Source organism: Eschrichtius robustus, chromosome 16 (genome assembly GCF_028021215.1).
Source record: "Eschrichtius robustus isolate mEscRob2 chromosome 16, mEscRob2.pri, whole genome shotgun sequence".
In the NCBI taxonomy this organism is placed as follows: Eukaryota; Metazoa; Chordata; class Mammalia; order Artiodactyla; family Eschrichtiidae; genus Eschrichtius; species Eschrichtius robustus.
In genome coordinates, this window is record NC_090839.1 from 86,086,329 (window position 1) to 86,103,405 (window position 17,077).

Consider the following 17,077-nt stretch of genomic DNA (forward strand, 5'->3'; position numbering starts at 1 on the left):
TCAAGTCTAGAAACATTTATTTGGATAAGAAAGGGGTCCATAGGGCCAGTGTCCGGAGGCTGGCCTGGGCTCAGGCTTGGGATCCAGCAGCCTGAACAGTCTTGGAGGGGCACCTCTTGCTGAGGTTGGTGAGGATCTGGTGCTGGGTGGGCCGGTAGAGAACCACGAAGCTCTCTGGAGGAAGGATCGGACCTCTGTTTTCTTCCACCTGGCCCATCAGCAGATAACTGATTCCTAGGGAAGAGGAGGAAGGGATTGAGAGTTTGTGTAACTGAGACCTTATAGATATACCCCCTCATCCCAGTCCCTCAGATTCTACTGCCTCCATCATTTTCATGAGGCTAAGTCCCCCTCTACATTTTCCCACATCTCTGTTACCTTTCTTCATGGGGGGGCACTGCTTGCAGGGCACATAAAACTTCAGGGAGGTGTCAGTGGGGGGAGAGGGCAGGTCCAGGCCTCCGGTTTTGTAAACACCAGTGAGATTGACAGTTACTGTGAGGCCCTCCCCTGGGCCCCGAACCATGGACTTCATCATTCCCGTCACCACTGTGGGAGAGAGAGGGAGAGGTGAGGAGACAGGAGGCCATGGCAGGGCTGGAACCAGAAGGAGGGGGCCTTTGGGGACAGGAGGGGAGGTTAGCGGAGCTGGAAGGGCAGAGCTGGGGGATGGGGCTGCTTACCCAGGTCGCTGTTACAGAAGTGGCTCTGCAAGGTGCCTGTCCGCCGGCACTGTTTTGGGCAGGAGACACTGGATGCATCTGGTGGGGGGGGGGGGAGGGGGGCACTGTTTGTGGAGAGTAACCTACCCAGCAGGTAGGAAGGACCACTTTCCCCACAAAAGCCTCATTGCTTTGAACTTGTTCAGAGCTCTATCCGGCTTCGTGTCCCAGCACCCAGTACCAGCCATTAGCACAGAGGTGGCACCCGTGGGTGCTGTATTGAATGAATGAATGAGCGCAGTAAGGAACTCGGATACAACTCCCATCAGTCTGCGTCCGCTTCCTCTGCCTTTCCAGACTCACCGGGGCCCACCGGAGTTGCCTCTGCCTTAGGCGCGGCCTTCGGTTTCTCCTCAGGTGGGACTTCGGACTTGACTTTGGGCCCGGCTCCGGGCTTGGGGCCCGGGCCGAGGAGCGGGGGACTCGGCCGGGCGTCCTCCCCCGGGCTCCGGGCTGGCCCTCCTTCGGTGGCGCCCCGCGGCAGGGTCCTGTAGGAGGCCGAGAAGCCGTCGGCCGTGACGCTGAGGTCCGAGACGAACTGGACGAGGAGCTCGTTCCCTTCGGAGGAGATGGGACTGCGGGCGCGGGGCATTGGGGGAGGTGTCAGGCGGGCGGCGCATGCTGCCCCCTACCCAGGCCGGCGGCCTTTTCACCTCTGCCCCTCGGTTGTCTGCGTTAGCTTCCCGATTTCGCAAGCCCCACTCGCCTCTCCATCCACGGACCCCAGGCCTGGCGTCAAGCCTCGTTTTCTGCCTGGGCCGCTACCCGCTCCGCCCACCCGTTTGGGGCCGGCAGGTTCTCCTCCTGCGGCTTCAGCTCAACCCCGCCCCTCCCACCAGCAGCGCTGTCCCCCCGCTCCCGCACCAGGCGCGGCGGAGACGCCCGGACGCCGTCACCCACCCAGGTGCCGCCCCCTCACCCCGGGGCTGTGTCGCCGCAGAACTTCCCCAGCCGCTTGGCGTCGTCGCTCACGGCGCCGTTGAACACGCTGACCGAATCGTAGCGGCAGTAGGAGTCGGGCTCCAGGTCAAACTTCCCGAAGGTCAGTGAGATCACCTGGCGGCGGGGCAGAGGCGGAGGCTGCGCGGCGGGACCCCGGGCAGCCGAGGGAGCGGAGCTCTCGCCTCTCACCTCCTCCGCCCGGCCGCCGCCTCCGGGACGCTCGCCGCGGCCTCCTCGCTCACCTCCCGCGTGCCCTCCAGCCCCCCTCTTAATGCATTCACACCACAGCTCGGAGGAGCACACACATCCACGGGGGCTCCGCAGTGGCCTCGGTCGCCGTAGTCCGCAAGGTCAAGTCCTGGCTCATTCTCCAGGAACAGACCCAGAATCCACCTCCACCGCCACCACACACACACACACACACACACACACGCACACACGCACGCGTGCGCGCGCCAATCAGTGTATATATCAGCATCGGGTACCTCGCTCTCGTAAGGTTCGTCACAGTCGTAATTTGATATTTTTTGTTTGGGTGCAAGCAGGTCTGGGTCTGTTTTTGCTCCCCACCATGGCAAGCTCAGTGCTCGGGACATTGTAGATGTTCAATAAATCTTTGCAGGCTGCATACTGGAGGACGCCGCCTGGGTCCCCGAGGGCAGCCCGGGCAGGGGGTCAGTACCTGGTCCGGGGGCGCGATGATGTGCCAGGAACAGCTGATGCCCGGGGGGTAATCGGACTCGGGCCAGTTGGGCGTGGTCAGGGTTCCCTGGGCCTTCTCCAGCCGCCCCCCGCAAAATTGGTGCTCTGGGGAGGGGAGAGAGGAGTGGGGGTGGGGGGCGGTGGAGACCCTCGGTCAGCTGGAGGAGAGCTCTAGGCTGGGAGCCCGTGCAGAAAGCTCAGATGTCTGGGTCTCGGGATGATGGGGCGAGAAGAGAGGGAGGAAGAAGGGGGGTAGGTTAGCAGAGATGGGGCTCGGAGGAGCGGGGCTCCGGGAGGTCTTGGACCGCGGGGGGGTAAAGTCTTGGACCGCCGGGCACCCAGGCGGGCGGTGGTAGGGGGAGGAGGAATTGACTGGACACGCTCCCTTCTTGCCCCTCCCCCTGACCCGAGGCCACATCGCGAAGCCACATCGCGAGGCCACATCGCTCCTCTTCCCCTGGAAGATCCCATCTCCCCGGCCCGGCAGAAAAGTCCCCGTCGCAGCTGGAGAGTCCCCATGTTGTGAGGGTGCTCTCAAATTGGGGCACAGCCCCGAGGCCCCCTTGGGGAGGTCCCTCCTTAAACGTTTTAGGGGAGACTTCTGCCGCCAGGAGGGGGTGATGGGACCGCAATCGGGAGCCCCCGGGCTGGGTGTAGGGGGCTCCGGGTCGGGGGAACCTAATCCCCCAGCCCGGGGGTGCCCCCTCGCGCCCGTCTGAGGGAGCCCGATTGCGGACGGGGGCGGGCAGTTACTCACCGTCCCAGTAACCCCAGGCCGCCCATTCCACCCGCGGGTCGGTGACCCATTTCCGCCTCGCGCCTGGGCGGGGGCCTGGAAGAGGGGGTGGGTGGGAGCGGGAAGGGGGGGAGAGAAGATGGGGAGGAGGGACTGAAGGGGCGGTTAGTGAGGGAAAAGGGTAAGGGAGATAATGGGGGTCCCAGGCTCTTGGGGTGGAGGTTAAGGCTAGGGTGGGGCCTGCGCCGGGGGCGGGGCCAGGAGAGGGGGACGGCGGAGGTGAGGGAGGTCTCACCAGTGCCTGAGGTGGCCCGCCCGCTGTACCAGAGCAGGAAGCCTCGTCCTCCCGTGCCCTCGTCCGATGTCATCCTCAGGGTCACCTGGTTGCCGGGGGCGACTAAGGGCACTGGCCGGAAGGTCCCGCAGAAGCGTCCGAGCCGCTGGCCTGAGGTTCCAGGCCCGGCAAAGACCTCCAGAGCGTCATAACGGCAGGAGGGGTGCAGCTCCAGGTCAAAGACTCGGAAGGAGAGGGACACAGTCTGGCCCTCAGGGACCTGATGGTGGGGACAGGGTCGGGGACCTGCAAAGTCAGGCCGGACACAACCAGGCACAGGGCCCCTCTTTTTCCCCAAGCATTTCCTACAGAAACTGGGCCTGAAGCAGAGGGGGCCCCATCAGGATGCAGAGCAGAGGGCTTGTGGCTTGTGCAGGGGACAAGACCTGAGGTCTGTGGAGAGACCAGAGGGGATGGGGATGAAGCTGGGAATGGAGAAGCAGGCACGGAGTTAAGGTGTGAGGATGCTTGCCACGTGTTACTGTGGGCACCTGATGCTGTCAGTGACCAGAGGGGAGGGGGCTGGGACTTCCCCAGGGAGAAGCGGCGGGGCATGCCGGGAGGGGGGTTCCCTTAGCGGTCTGGCTTCTGGCTGCCTGGACCCAGGCCTCGGGGAGACTTGGACAAGGGGACGGCGGCCAGAGGGGCCTTCTCACCGTTATCGTCCAGACGCACTCCTTATTGGCGGGGTAGAGGTTAGGGAAACCCTCGCTTGCCAGGTAACCCGACTCCCCAGTCACATCCCCTCCACACAGGAACACAGGTCTGGAGAACAGAAGAGAGGTCAGGCCTAGGTGGGGGAGTAGTGCAGGGACTGGGGTAGGGCAATGAGCATGGGGGCGCCAAGGAGGGCAGCCAGGGGGATGAGGGAGGGAGGCCCAAAGGATCCGAGGCGGCCTCAGCCAGCCGGGACGGGACTGGGGTGGGAAATACTCCAGCAGAGAATCAGGAAAAAGTGGGACCAGCAACTTGGCTGTCCCTCCAGCCCCTCAGAGTCCCCACCCCCACCCCAGCAGGAATTCCCGGAATCCTCCTCGGCTCCCCTCCGTCATTCTCCCCCCTGGCCCTGCCTGGCAGTCAGGGCCTGGAGCGGCCTAACTACTTCCAGATGTGGACACAGCCTCGAGGTGGGGGGGGTGAGGGGGCGGGGAGATGAGGGAGAAGTAGCGGCCAGGGCCCTGCGCTCCCAACCTTTGCCCTGCTCCGGCTCCAGCTAACTACTGCGGTGACTGACTCCCACATCTCCCACTTGCAGCCCCCTCTTCCCCCCACAGTCTCTAATTCCCTCCTGGAATCCAGATGTCCAGCTACCAGGCAAGTTCAAGGTCTTGGTGCTCTCAGGTTCCATGGCGGGCCAAGGGTCTGGATAGGTGGGGAGACTTGAAGGGCAGAGGACGGAGGGTGGAGGAGTGGGGAGCAGTGGTGACCCGCAGGAGACAGTGGTCTTGCAGCAGGGAAGGAGGACTTGGGGGCCAGGGAAGGGTGAGGGCTGTGGGAGATCTGGTGGGGGGGGTGTGTTAGCAAAAGAATCTACAAGATCCACAGGCATAGCCCCCCAGGAATCAGGGATCTGAAGTTCACTCAAGCCATCTGGAAGGTGCCGAGAGACCTACCTGGTGTAGTTGGGGCTCTGGCCCTGGGTGAAAGGCAGCAGCAGAGCCCAGGCAGTGAGGAGGGGCCCCAAGAGGGAGGCTGTGGTAGTAGGCAGCATGGCCCGAGGGAGAGGCGCTGGGGTCCTCAAGACAGAGGCAGCAGCTGAGTGTAGCAGCGGCAGCGGCAGCAGCAGCAGCGGGGATAATCAGTGCCAGATGAGGCAGCCTTGGGCGTGTGGGCGTGGGGACTGGCCAGTGGGGCGGGCGGCGGGGAAGGCGGGACAGGGAGAGAAGAGCCGGGACAGTGGCGATTCCAGGGGCCTCTCTAGGTCCAGGACACATAAATACTGACCCAGTGTGGGAGCGGGGGTGGAGCAATGAAGGGCAGAGGGAGCATTACTGGACCAGGCAGTCCAGTAATGTCACCTGGAAGCCCACTCTGTCCAGTGCCCGAGCATCCTTCCAACACAGCCTCGGGTCCTTCCTGAGGACTCTCCAGCCCACCCGTGATCCTCCCCATTCCTGCTTCCTCAGCACCCAGAGGAAGTCCTCCCCTGGACTCCCAACCTCTAATCACTTACCCACTTCCTGACCACCCCTGCTCCAGTTTATTTTCCACTTCAAATGTCTACTGTCCTCTCCATACCCAGGCCAGACTAGGCCACAGAGGAAGAAGTCTGCTCACCCATCTTCTCCCAAATATTTGGAGGTATGGATGGGGGCAGGGAGGCATGCTATGTGGGTAAAGGGAGTGTCTTCCTTATTGAGGAAGAGGAGGATGGAGTAGAAAGTAAGGGAAAGGACAACATGTGAGATCAGATCTGGAAGGGAAACAGGAGGAGGAGAGCAGGGGCGGGGTTGGGGTGGGGGTGGTTGGCTTCACAGGGATGAAGGGAAATGGGTAGGAAGCATCCTGAAGTCAGAGGAAGCCCCTTCCTCAGTCTGATGGACAGAGGATCCAAGTGGGGGAACCAAGTAGGCATCAGGTCTTGGCGTTGGCGGGAGAAGGAAGCTGAAGGATCCAGGTGCTGTCAGCTCTGCAGCAACTGACAGCCAGAGCTGCGTCCACTCTGCCTGCCCACCCCACGTTCCTCCCAGGCCCCAGGGTTACAAACCGGGCCTCACTTCAGCCTTTATTCTATTTGTCCATCAAATCTTTTGTCCATGATAGTCAGGTTGGGGGCCCCTCCTGGGCAGCCCCCTGAACATTTTACAAAACAGTTCCTGGCCCACCCTGGCATGTCTAGCAGGCCCTAGCCCACTGCATCCCCCTCCCCACGCACACACACACAGCATTCATTGCTGTCATTCCACCTCTCCTTAGCCCCTGGCCCAGGGCCAGACCCTCCCTCCAGGGGTGAGACCAGGAGAGGGGGGTCAGCTGTCAGGTGTTGGGGGGCCTTGGCCAACCCCTCCAGCAGCCCTCTGCAGCATGTCCAGGGCCTCCCAGAAGAAATCCTTCTGTGCAGCCATCAAGGGCATCCAGCCCACGACCTCCTTCATCTTTTCCATGCGGTCCTGCAACGTGGGGCAACTGTGGATCTGGCTGAGGTACTGCTCACAGGCCCGGGCCACCGCCCCCCCAGGGTCCTGGGCTGCTCCGGCCCCCAGGCTGGGCTCGGGGGTCCCCGCCACCCTGCTGGCTGGTAGGTCCCGGTAGGCGGGATGGTGCTCGATGTCATGGCTGGACAGCACGTAGAGGCACTCCCTGGTAGAACAGAGGGAGCAGGCACACAAAGGGACCTTGGAGGAGAGACAGAGCGGGAGGGGCTGAGTGGGGCCCCAGGAAGCGGTTCCCAGGAAGCCCCAGCTGTTGCGTTCCTCCTGCTCAGACCAGCCCTGAGCCAGCAAGTGAGCTGGCTGGCTGAGCCCCAGGGTTGTGTGAGGTCGGAGCGGGCCAGCAGGGGCAGCTCAGGGAGAGAGCCAGGAGCCATGGTACGTGGCAGGAAAGGGAGGTGGGTGGTGCTGGGACACGGGGTCCCTGGGTCCCTGTGGGAGCCCCAGCTACAGTCCTGTGGGCTCTACTGCTCTGGCCCTCCCTGGCTGCCCGCTCCCCGGACCCTGCTCTGACCTTGATGTGGAGCTTAACGAAGGAGGCACTTCCCTTAGGCCAGCCTGGCAGGCGGCCTCCGGCCCCACATCCACAGCCCAGCAGCTCCTTGCTGAAGTCTGAGCCCTGGCTCAGCACCAGGGAGTGGTTGAGGCCACACCACAGGGCGACGGGGCGCTGCGGATAATGTACCTGAGAACACAGGGCAGGGTCCCTAAGTGGGGAACACCAAGGCACGGTGGGGTGGGGCCGGGTTGGAGAAGGGTGACAGCTTCCCCTAGGGAAGCTAGCGGAGGGAGGAGGTGGGCCCCAGAGTACCCTCCCCCTCCCCAAGGAGGCCCTCCCTGCCGACTGCAGACGGGCAGCTATCACTCCTCCTTGGTTCTCCTGCAGCTCCAGTCTGACCACAGGGGCGCTAGCATGGCTGTTGGTTCCTCCTCTGGGCTCCCTGGAAACAGGCCTCTTGCCTGAGGCCAGGGCCTGCTTTCTGCTCCCTGGTCTCACCCCCCAGGCCTGCCTTCCAGCCTCGGGGGAGGAAGAGCCTTCCTCCCTGTCCCTGTGCAATTCCAGGTTAGGCCCCTGGAAGGACCTGCCTCCCACTGAGTCCGTCCTTCCTTCCGTCTCTAGCATTTTCCGTCTGTCATATCTTTATCTTTCAAAATGGCCACTCTGTTTTGGAAAAGCATTTCCACCTGATTCCTGCTGCTTCCTACCTCTGTCTTTTAGGCAGTAGGACTGGCTACGTGATCAATCTGAAGTGGACCGCATTCTTGGTCTCACCACAGCCAGTCTCGCCTGAACCCTCTGTGATCTGGCTTCTCTCCCCACTACGCTACGACTTCTCTCCAAAGTCACTGGACCTCCCAGCAGCCAAATCCCAGGGCCTCTCCTGCACGCTTGCTCCTGAGACTGTGAGCGCTTTACTTTTGAAGACATAGATAAGTAATTTCACGGCCATTACAGGACAATTATAAAATATTGGCAAGCAAAAATTCATTTAAAAATCACTGGAAGCCCCACCACCCACTATTAGCATCTTGCTGGATATTCTTCCTCACTGTTGCCTCAGCAAATCTATACACGCAAGTTGTATATTTTTAAACCAAAATGGGATTGTGCTGTGTAAACCATTTCACGAATTTCTTTTCTTTTTTTTTTTTTTTTTCACTGAAAAGTATGGCATAGCCATCCTTCCATGTCAGGGAGCATATTCCTACACTATCACTGTCACCATTAATCACCCCCTCCTGGGTAAAACTTTCTGTGCCCGTGGCCTGTGAGATGTGGCATTTGAGGGTGTGTCTCTCTCAGAGATAGCTCTTTCAGTCCCTCCACCCACAATCGTGGCAACCACCCAGCTTTGCCCCTCTGTCTCTACTTTTGTCATTTCAACCTTGTTCCAACTTGGAATCGAGCTAGACATTTCTACTTTAGTGTTTTACTCTCACTACAAAGAAAAAGCCTAAATTCACATTCTCTCCTCAAACCAGCATTCCTCGCCCACTGGCATGTTTACTGGTGATACCGTCTATTGCCAGAGCCACCTTTGTCCTACCCCACTGTCCTCATATCTAGTCAGTTTCCAGAGGCTGTTCATCTTCTTTCACAACACCTCACGTCTCCATTCCTCTCTGTTCCCGCTGCCACTGTACCAGCCCCAGTCCCTTGTCTCAAACGCTGGTGTCATTCAGCAGCCTCCCGGTGGGCCTCTCACTGTGCCCTCTGGCCACGTGACCCGTTCTCCATCATCCAGGGGGTTGTCCTCTCCTGCTCCAGAACCCGCAGTGGCTCTTTCCCAAATCGATACTTCTGTAGGCTCGCAAACACCTATACCACCTCGTAGCTACCGAGTTCCAAAACACACCCTGCTCTAGTCAGGCCGGGCCTTCCACCGTCCCAGGGATGTGCAAGCTTCGTCCCCATCCCCATTACATAGGATGCCTTTCCCTGTACCCACCTGAATCCTATCTAACCCACTAGGCCCTGCTTACATCTCACCTCTTGGAGTTACTTCAGCCCACCCAGGTCTCCCTGCTTCACTAAACTCCTACTGCATTTATAGCACGAGCCACACAGAATGCACCTCGTGGTGCCAACCCCGGGTGAGATACAGTAGCACAGGCATTACAAACTGGTTGGCTTAACATCCTAGGGAGTAGAAAGTGGATTCTACGGAAATTAGAGATGTGGAGAGATCCAGGGGTCAGGGAATTAGAGGAAGGGGGGCAAGATGAGAGTAGCTGGGAAGCAATCTCACCTGTGTGGGTTCCCCTCGGTCCATTTTGTCCCCGGTTCCCAGCTGCCCATATCTGTTATTTCCCTGCATAAAGATTCGGCCAAATTCATCCACCAGGCCAAGGTGATTGTAGCCAAGAGCACAGAATAGGACCTAGGAGGTAAGGTAGAAAGGAGAAGTGGGCCTTCAGTTGTCTCCAGGGGAACTCTGAGCTCCAGAATCTCACAACTGCTAACCTGCCACACCCAGCTGATCGCTTTTGGTCTTGCCCTCTATGTCACCCCTCTCCCTGGGTCCCTTGTCCCTCCCTGATCAATCATCTGATTCCTGCTCCCGCCCCCTCTGGTCTGCCCCACCCCTCCAGGATCCTACCTTGGCAGGCAGTGAGAGCGCAAGCGGCATCTGCTGGTCCGTGGAGTCAAAGGCTTGAAGGGTCCCAAAGAGATCACGATACACCCCTGGGGTATGCACCTCAAAATACACTCCCCCCTGGTCTGGGGGGTTGGGAGCCCTCAGCTCAGCAGCTTTGGGCACCCATTTCCTAGGGATCGGGCCCTACCCGGGATGAAAGATGTAAGATCTGGGGAGTCTCACGCCCACTAGAAATGCTCTACGGGTCCCCCACAGAGCTGGAATAAGGATAAGGGAGGGTTCTGTATCTGGAAGGTCTGTCCAAGGCTGGGGTCTGGAGAAGAAGGGAGGTGGTTCTTACCCGTAATGTAGAGAGTACTGCTCTGGTTGGAAGCCATGCAGGCCACACGCAGGTGAGGGAGGCAACGGGACACCTTCCTCAAGGCCAGCTGAACTGTATAGGAGCGTGGCTGGTCCAGCTGGGTTTCATTCACTACCAAAGAGTAGATCTTTCCTTCCTCTGGGGGAGGGGGCGGGGAGGCAGACAACCGTGTTGGGGAGGGGACCCGCCAATAACCACATTCACTTCCCAAGAGACTCCCTAAGCCATACAGGATGAGACATCTGCTGCCCTAGAGTGGGGCTGGAAGGAAAAGGGTAGAGATGAAATAAGGGGGCAGTGACCTCAAGTACCCCAGCCTCCAGCCTTCACCACCGAAAATCAACCAGGGGAGCTCTTCAGTGTGAGGGATGAGTGCAGAGAAAACCAAGCGGTTGGATTTGGTGGAATCCAATTTGAGTGTTGGGAAGAATGATGTCTGGGGATTCAGGGCCCTGCCTAGCATTAAGAAGTTCAGAAGGGGGGAATTCCCTGGCGGTCCAAAGCTTCCACTGCAGGGGGCCTGGGTTCGATCCCTGGTTGGGGAACTAAGACCCCACAAGCTGCGTGGTGAGGCCAAAACAAAAAGAAGAAGTCCAGAAGATCTCAGGCTTGGGGGCTTGGGAGTGTGGTCACGTATAGTGAACACAGAAAACAGGGGCAGTTTGGCATATAAAGTACAGTGCCTGGCATGGAGGTTGGGGAGATTAGAATTTTAAAAATCAGTGGAGCTCTCTGGCGGTCCAGTGGTTAGGACTCGGAGCTTTCACTGCTGTGGCCCCAGGTTCAATCCCTGGTCTGGGAACTGAGATCCCATAAGCCGAGAGGCAAGGACAAACAAAACAAAACAAAACAAAAAAGTCAGGCATTTACTGATGGGTGGGTTCCAAACCACTTTTTTTTTGCAGCAGGGCCCTTTATTCCTCTGACACATTATGCAGAATCCTAGACTAGGAGACAGACAGACCAAAGCAGCGCTATTTGGTTTGAGACCAGGACGAGGTGGCATGCAGAGGCCAGTGTGAGAGGCCTCCTTCCCCACCCGCTGCCGCGGGTCCTGAAGAAGCTGCAGGAAACAATTTGCAAACCACTGCTCTAAGCCTCACCTGTGAGGAGCAGCAGGGCCCGCTGGGTCTCCTGACCAACCAGCACAATCTGTTTGAAGCTCATGGAGTGGTGGAAGGTCATCTTGAAGACCCGCTGCCCGTTGGACTGCAGGTAGACCTCGACACAGTCACAGGACTGGCTGTGGGTTGTGCCCACCACTTCCGGCTGCTCCCGAGTGGCCAACACGTAGAGGTATTTACGGTAAACTGTGTCACCTCTCGGGTCCGAGGCAAACTGTAGGAAAAGACGAAGGTGTCTGGGATCTCCAGCCTTGCAGTGGGATGAGGCTGGGGCAGCTGGATCCTGGGGTGGGAGATGAGATACTTGGGTCCAGGGCTGGGAAAAGCGAACTTGGTTTCCAGTTCCTGGTATCGGAGGGCGGCTGTCCTGATGCCGCCGCCTCAGGACTGGTGTGGGCCCTGCGTTCCCGGAAAAGAGGTGGGGTCTCAGCTGCCGGGGTCCTGGTACTCACATCCTTGGCTCCGCGACACAACAAAACATAGCGGCAGGCCCGCTTCCACTGGATCTGGCCAAGGGTGGAGGAGACCAGGGCATTTTTGAGGAAGAAGAGGGTCCCCGTGTAGTCAAGAATGAAGATGTGGTCCTTGGTGGGCAAGAAGCGGCGGTAGCCATGGGCCAGCACAGGGGCTACAGTCTTGCTGAGACAGCGGCGGCGGCCCCCAAATGCCTGGAAATACAGGCCCTTCGTGTCTGCAGAAGGGAAGGAGAGGGAGGTTTAAGGGGTCGGGGAGGCACAAGGGACATGAAACAGAGCGTGGGCAAGCAAGATTTCTCAATGGATGGGTGTTTAGCTCCTCCCCATCCCCAGGCCTGGGGAAAGACCCCTTCCAAAGGGCACGTGGAAAGCTCAGAAGATACCTGAAATTATGCCCCATGTCTGAACTAAAGTTCTCTGCCCCACCTCAGCCCAGGGCTACACACATGCTTCTAAGTGAGCACTTCTTTGGTCCAAACTTGCATCAGAGACATCAAAGGAAATATAAGAATGCATAGAAAAGCAGAAAGAGGTGTGAAAAGGAATGACTGGGAAAGGCCAGTAACCCTTCCACACCCCTAGCTCTGGATCTGCTATCTGCATCTCCCTTCATCTCCGTTGTGTGAGATGAAGTTATTGGATAGGGGCTCCCTGGGAAGGGAGGGGATTAGAGCATATTTCTCAACCTGGGGGTGATTTTTGTCCCTCGGGGACATTGGCTGTCAGAACTGGGGGAGGTGCTACTGGCATCTAGTGGGTAGAGGCCAGGGATGTTGCTAAACATCCTACCATGCAAAGGACAGCACCTGCCCCCTGCAAAGAATTATTTGGCTCAAAGTTTTAATAGTGACAAGGTTGAAAAATCCTGGTTTAGAGGAGGGAAAACTCCAGGTTTTGGGAGAGGAGGATGTCTCAAGGTAAGATTTGGAAGAGCTTGAATATGGTGGGCAACTTGGCAGGGATGCTAGGAATGGGGGCTCTGGGTGACAATGTCTGTCCGAGAGCAGCTCTAGAGACTTGGAGTAAGTCCTTGTTGGAGTATGTTTAAATCTAACAAGTTTCTTCCAGAGAAAGGGGCCCTGGAAGGTTGGCTGGGAATACTGAGGTCATCAGGCAACTTTATGGGGCAGGAGGGATCCCAGAATAAGGTAGGACAGAAGCAGAGAGAACTAGAAGTTCCCGGGAAGGTGTACAGTTCAGAATCGCAGCTCTCTTCCAGGGCCGGACCCCAGAACCCTGCTTTCGAAGGCGAGGACTGAGCCGGTGACACATGCGTCTCCACACGCCCTCAGAGTCACACACTTCGTGGAGGTAGTGGCAGGTCTGGCCTAGAGAGACTACATCTCTGACTGGGAGGAATGAGATGATGTGGTCCACCTGTGGGGGCAGGAGGGGGAAAGCAGGGGTCATGGGGCCCCCTCAGCGGCCCCCAGTCCTTTATTCTCAGCACCAACCTGCCCCCCCAAGGACTCACCAGCTCTGGGGGGAACAACTGAACAGATGTAGGTTTTCCTCTCCTCTTCTTCTCTTCACCCCCAGGCTCTGGGCCACATGAAGGGCAGCTCCGCTTCACCTACTCAAGGAGAATTGGGTGCACAGGGGTTCCATGAGGGTCATGCCTTCCTTCTGTTAACTACTTATTAACCACTACCTTGGGGGCTCTGGGCTGTCAAATCCTCCCATCTTTCTCTCTAGGTCTGTGGGTTTACCCTTCCCTGTCTGCCTTGTTCCCTGTCCAACTTCTCCACATAACCCCTCCCCTGATCTCTGGCTGCCATCTTGCTGCCCTTCCCTTGCTTCGCCTCCTGCCCCCTCACCCTGAGCCCCTCCTCCAGTCTGCAGAGCCCGGTGACTTTTTGCAGCTTCCGTCTCCGGCTTCTCCTCACCATTCTGACTGCCCCCTCCCTGCTCCTGCCCTCATCTCTCCGGGCCCCTTGGCCCCTTGTACTCAGCTCCCTGGCCTTTGTCCCTGCTGCTTTTCCCATACCATGGCCCCTGCCTGGGCTTGGGGAACCTCTGGGGCCCCTTTGCCTCCTAGGCCCCACCCCCATGGAGTCTGGGTCAGACAAACCTCTCTGTGACCTCACCACCCAGCCACTGTGACCTATTTCCCCCAACCTTGCCCGGGATTTTCTCTCTTAGCTCCTTGGTTCTAGCCCAGTTCTAGCCACCCAGTGGCTCATGGGATATGCACAGGACAGGAGCAATAAAGTGTGAACTACTGGTAGACGAGGCCTTTACTTTCAGGGAGTAGTAGGAGGTTTTTCCACTTGATACCCTTTTAGCACTAAGTGTAGAGAAACACTGGTGAATTCTTCACATCTCGGCAGGCCAGAGCCTCCAGGGGATTTGTAGCTCAAGGATATAAACTCAAAAAAAAAAAAAAAAAAAAAAAAACAGTATAAACTCAGTTTGACAGGTGAGGGGGCAAGGTGACCCTGCTAATTAGACCATCTATCTCATGAAAGCAGGCATCACATGAAAGTGGGCACAGCTGAGCACAGACTCAGGAAAAACACATCCAAAAGCAGACTGCTTTCCTGGGACAGTAACATGACTGCATGTATGAAGGGCAACCTCTTAAGGTGGAAGAAAGGGATGGATTTACTCTGAAAGCTTAGGTTATCTCCCGGAGTCTAAGCTATTAACTTACTCTTATGGGGGGAGGGGGATGACACGGATGAGAAACAGCAGGAGCTGGGGCTGTGTCTGTCCACGTAGGGGCAGAGGATCTACACCAATCCATCCAAGGAGTAGCTGGCTCTCCCAGGAACTCTGAGGAATCCAGGCCTGGACAACAGCCCTCAGCTGCATCGTATTATAGACTCATCTGTTTTCTGTGTTAGCTAAAAGACGGTCAACCATCCAATCAAACTCCCTTATTCAGAAGGACTAGTAAACAGCTCGTTTGGGACACGTAGGATGGAACTTTAAAAATTCGATAAATGTCTCGGAATGTCAACGTGTGAGATGTGACTTATGGGAAAGAACCTTCAGCTATTTGTGGCTTGGCAACTATTAACCAATGAAGTGGATTATATTAGGTCCTTATGCCACCTAACAGGATACTAAGATCTCTCAGCAGACGGAACAAGTATCTGCAGCTTCCTCTTGTAACTGGGTCCCGTTGATCCACTCCATTTCACCTCGGGAGGCAAAGAATAGGGTACAAACAGAAAAAAGTCCACCGCAAAAGCTGATGCAGGGGGAAGCCTGGCTTCTAGTGCGAGCTGTCAGTAACCCGCTGTTTGCTCTTGACAGCTCATCGACTTCCCTCCGCCTCAGTTTCCTCATCTGTAAAACGGAGGACTTCTTCTAGGTGAGGCGGTCCCTTCTAGACTAACCCCCCAGGTCTGATCATCACAATTCTTGCCCAGGCGCGCTCCTTTGGGCAGGGGTGTAGGCCGGGCGGTATTTTCGAGGCTTTCCCGGTCTCCCTTAACCCTCCCTCGAGGAGTTGAGCTGGGCCTCTCCAGCCCCTGGGAAGCCACCGGTCCGCCCGGACTCCGGAGATTGTCGCGGGGCCTCGGTCTCCGCAGCCAGAATGGCATCCACGGTCCCTTCGGCTGCAACGACCCCCTGTACACTAGCCTCAGGCATCACCTTGCCTCCCGCTCCCCCCATCCCCACGGTCACCCTGGCGCCCTCAAAGCTGGCTCGCTCCCTAACACGTCCAGCTCGCACACACTACTGCAGTCCCTGCACTGCTTCCAGCCAGCCCAGCGTGCCGCACTCACATTCTTTACCTCAACCTCAAAGTTCTAACTCACCCGCCTCCTCCTTAGCGAAGGGACCAACTTCTCGCCCATGGTATTCGTAGGTAGAGCCGTCCCTCAGAGAAGAGGCCGGGCCAGGTTCCCTCCGGAGGGTCTAATTGGCCTTCTTGACCGTCACTCGCCTGTATCTGGCTTGCGATTGGTTTTCGTTGGAAGAGGACCAGGGTCTGCGTTTCTCGGCCTCTAGCCCTTCTAGTGGAGGGCCGACGTCCCCTCCTCCTGATTGGACCTGATTGGCTCCATCTCCACTCCTGAGATTTGTGATTGGATGCGGTTGCGCGGGGCGGGCCGGCCTGGAGAGTAGGCCGTTGGCGAGCACTCTATTCTAGTCCCCCTCCCTTCTCTCGCCTCACTCCAGCGCCGGAGTTTCCACCCCGCCGGCGGGTTCTGATTAGCCACTTCCGACGAGTCTCGGGATCCCGATTGGTCCGTCGGGTCCCTGAGCCCGCTTCCTCCCCCTGGAAGCGACTACGGCGGCTCCGAGGAGGGGGAGGGGCAAGGAGGGACTGCCGGTCCCGTCAGTCAGGCAGCGGGAGCCGCCGGGAGCGGATGGCGGCGGCGGTAGCGGCCTCTCTCGCCGCCGGGGGTGAGGAGGCGGCGACCACGACCTCCGTTCCAGGGTCTCCGGGTCTGCCCGGGAGCCGCAGTGCAGAGCGGGCCCTAGAGGAGGCCGTGGCCACCGGGACCCTGAACCTGTCTAACCGGCGTTTGAAGCACTTCCCCCGGGGCGCGGCCCGCAGCTACGACCTGTCAGACATCACCCAGGCTGGTGAGTGCACCCGGCTCCGAGCCCGGCCGGGACCCTCATTTGCATAGCCCCGCCCCTCGCTTGTTTCTTCCTGGGCCCTAGAATCTGGCCCGCCCCATCACCTGGCCGTCGGAGTTCTAGATTCTGCTGATTTGCATAAGTCTGCTCACCCCCTCCCCACTTTAAGAACTACTAGACAATGAGCGCTTTTCTCGTTTGCACGGAACACTCAAAAGTCTCTGGCCGAGCGTCGTGAGCGCCCCCCCTACCCCGCCCTTCTTCTCTTTATTTGCATATCTGCTCACCTGTAGAATGGTCCTGGCCCTCACCTGCTTGGCTCATTTGCGTGACCTCTTCAACCTCAGTTCTGATCGTTCCATAAAGCAGCCCCCACGAGCCCGCCCAATGACTCCTTTCTCTTTCTCCACTTCGTCTCCAACTCTTTCCCCTGTTCCACCAAGATAAGAGCAGCCCCAGGCCCCCCGCTTCCATGCGTTTGCCCCTGACAGCCCCAAGTTTCTGTTTCCTTTGCTTGTAGTCCCGCCCCCTAAGGCCGCTGACTCTCCACTCTTCCCCCGGCCAGCCTGTGGGAAAAAAGCAAATCTCCCACCTCCCCCAACTCTTTTCTCCGCGAGCTCTTCCTCCTATTATCCCTGACTCCTTTATCTGCGACTCCTCCTCCTTCTTGCGTGTGTGAGATCACTGTGGAGCCTGTGATCTCACAGAGACCCTAGAATTCCCATTTCAGTTTCTGCTTTCCCCAGGGGGGAGGGACTTGAGGCAGTTGCTGAAAGGAAGGAAATCTTATCTCCCAGCTAGGAGTGCTGGGAAGCTAGAGACGGTCCAACTGTCCTTCCTAGTCCCCCACCCATAGGATTCCTCTAATCATGCTCCCTCCACCCTGGT

General features: G+C 58.3%; 3 protein-coding genes across 6 annotated transcripts in view; 1 reads left to right on the top strand and 2 right to left on the bottom strand.

Annotated features, from left to right (window-relative positions):
- On the bottom strand, positions 1–5,241 carry PCOLCE (procollagen C-endopeptidase enhancer). The gene is made up of 9 exons (XM_068525277.1): positions 5,050–5,241; positions 4,093–4,201; positions 3,398–3,656; positions 2,347–2,471; positions 1,642–1,778; positions 1,026–1,297; positions 684–761; positions 379–549; positions 1–234 (listed from the first exon to the last, which is right to left on the bottom strand). Exons 1-9 carry the CDS (start codon positions 5,145–5,147, stop codon positions 71–73), a joined length of 1,413 nt encoding a protein of 470 aa, XP_068381378.1. The 5' UTR covers positions 5,148–5,241; the 3' UTR covers positions 1–70.
- FBXO24 (F-box protein 24) lies at positions 5,195–15,795 on the bottom strand. 3 transcript variants are annotated; one of them, XM_068525274.1, is made up of 11 exons: positions 15,418–15,795; positions 13,122–13,220; positions 12,841–13,024; positions 11,624–11,862; positions 11,151–11,385; positions 10,027–10,185; positions 9,687–9,808; positions 9,336–9,467; positions 7,100–7,270; positions 5,610–6,771; positions 5,195–5,276 (listed from the first exon to the last, which is right to left on the bottom strand). In XM_068525274.1, exons 1-10 carry the CDS (start codon positions 15,454–15,456, stop codon positions 6,406–6,408), a joined length of 1,746 nt encoding a protein of 581 aa, XP_068381375.1. In that variant the 5' UTR covers positions 15,457–15,795; the 3' UTR covers positions 5,195–5,276; positions 5,610–6,405. The 3 variants fall into 3 exon arrangements, with proteins under 3 accessions (XP_068381375.1, XP_068381376.1, XP_068381377.1); XM_068525275.1 differs by lacking the exon at positions 7,100–7,270; XM_068525276.1 differs by lacking the exon at positions 5,195–5,276 and having other exon boundaries at positions 6,634–6,736.
- LRCH4 (leucine rich repeats and calponin homology domain containing 4) overlaps positions 15,153–17,077 on the top strand; it is a 13,521-nt gene continuing 11,596 nt past the window's right edge. For both annotated transcript variants that reach the window (XM_068525273.1, XM_068525272.1), the window contains exon 1: positions 15,153–16,192. In XM_068525273.1, the coding sequence (XP_068381374.1) occupies positions 15,973–16,192 (220 nt within the window). In that variant the 5' untranslated portion in view covers positions 15,153–15,972. The remainder of the gene's footprint in view (positions 16,193–17,077) is intronic.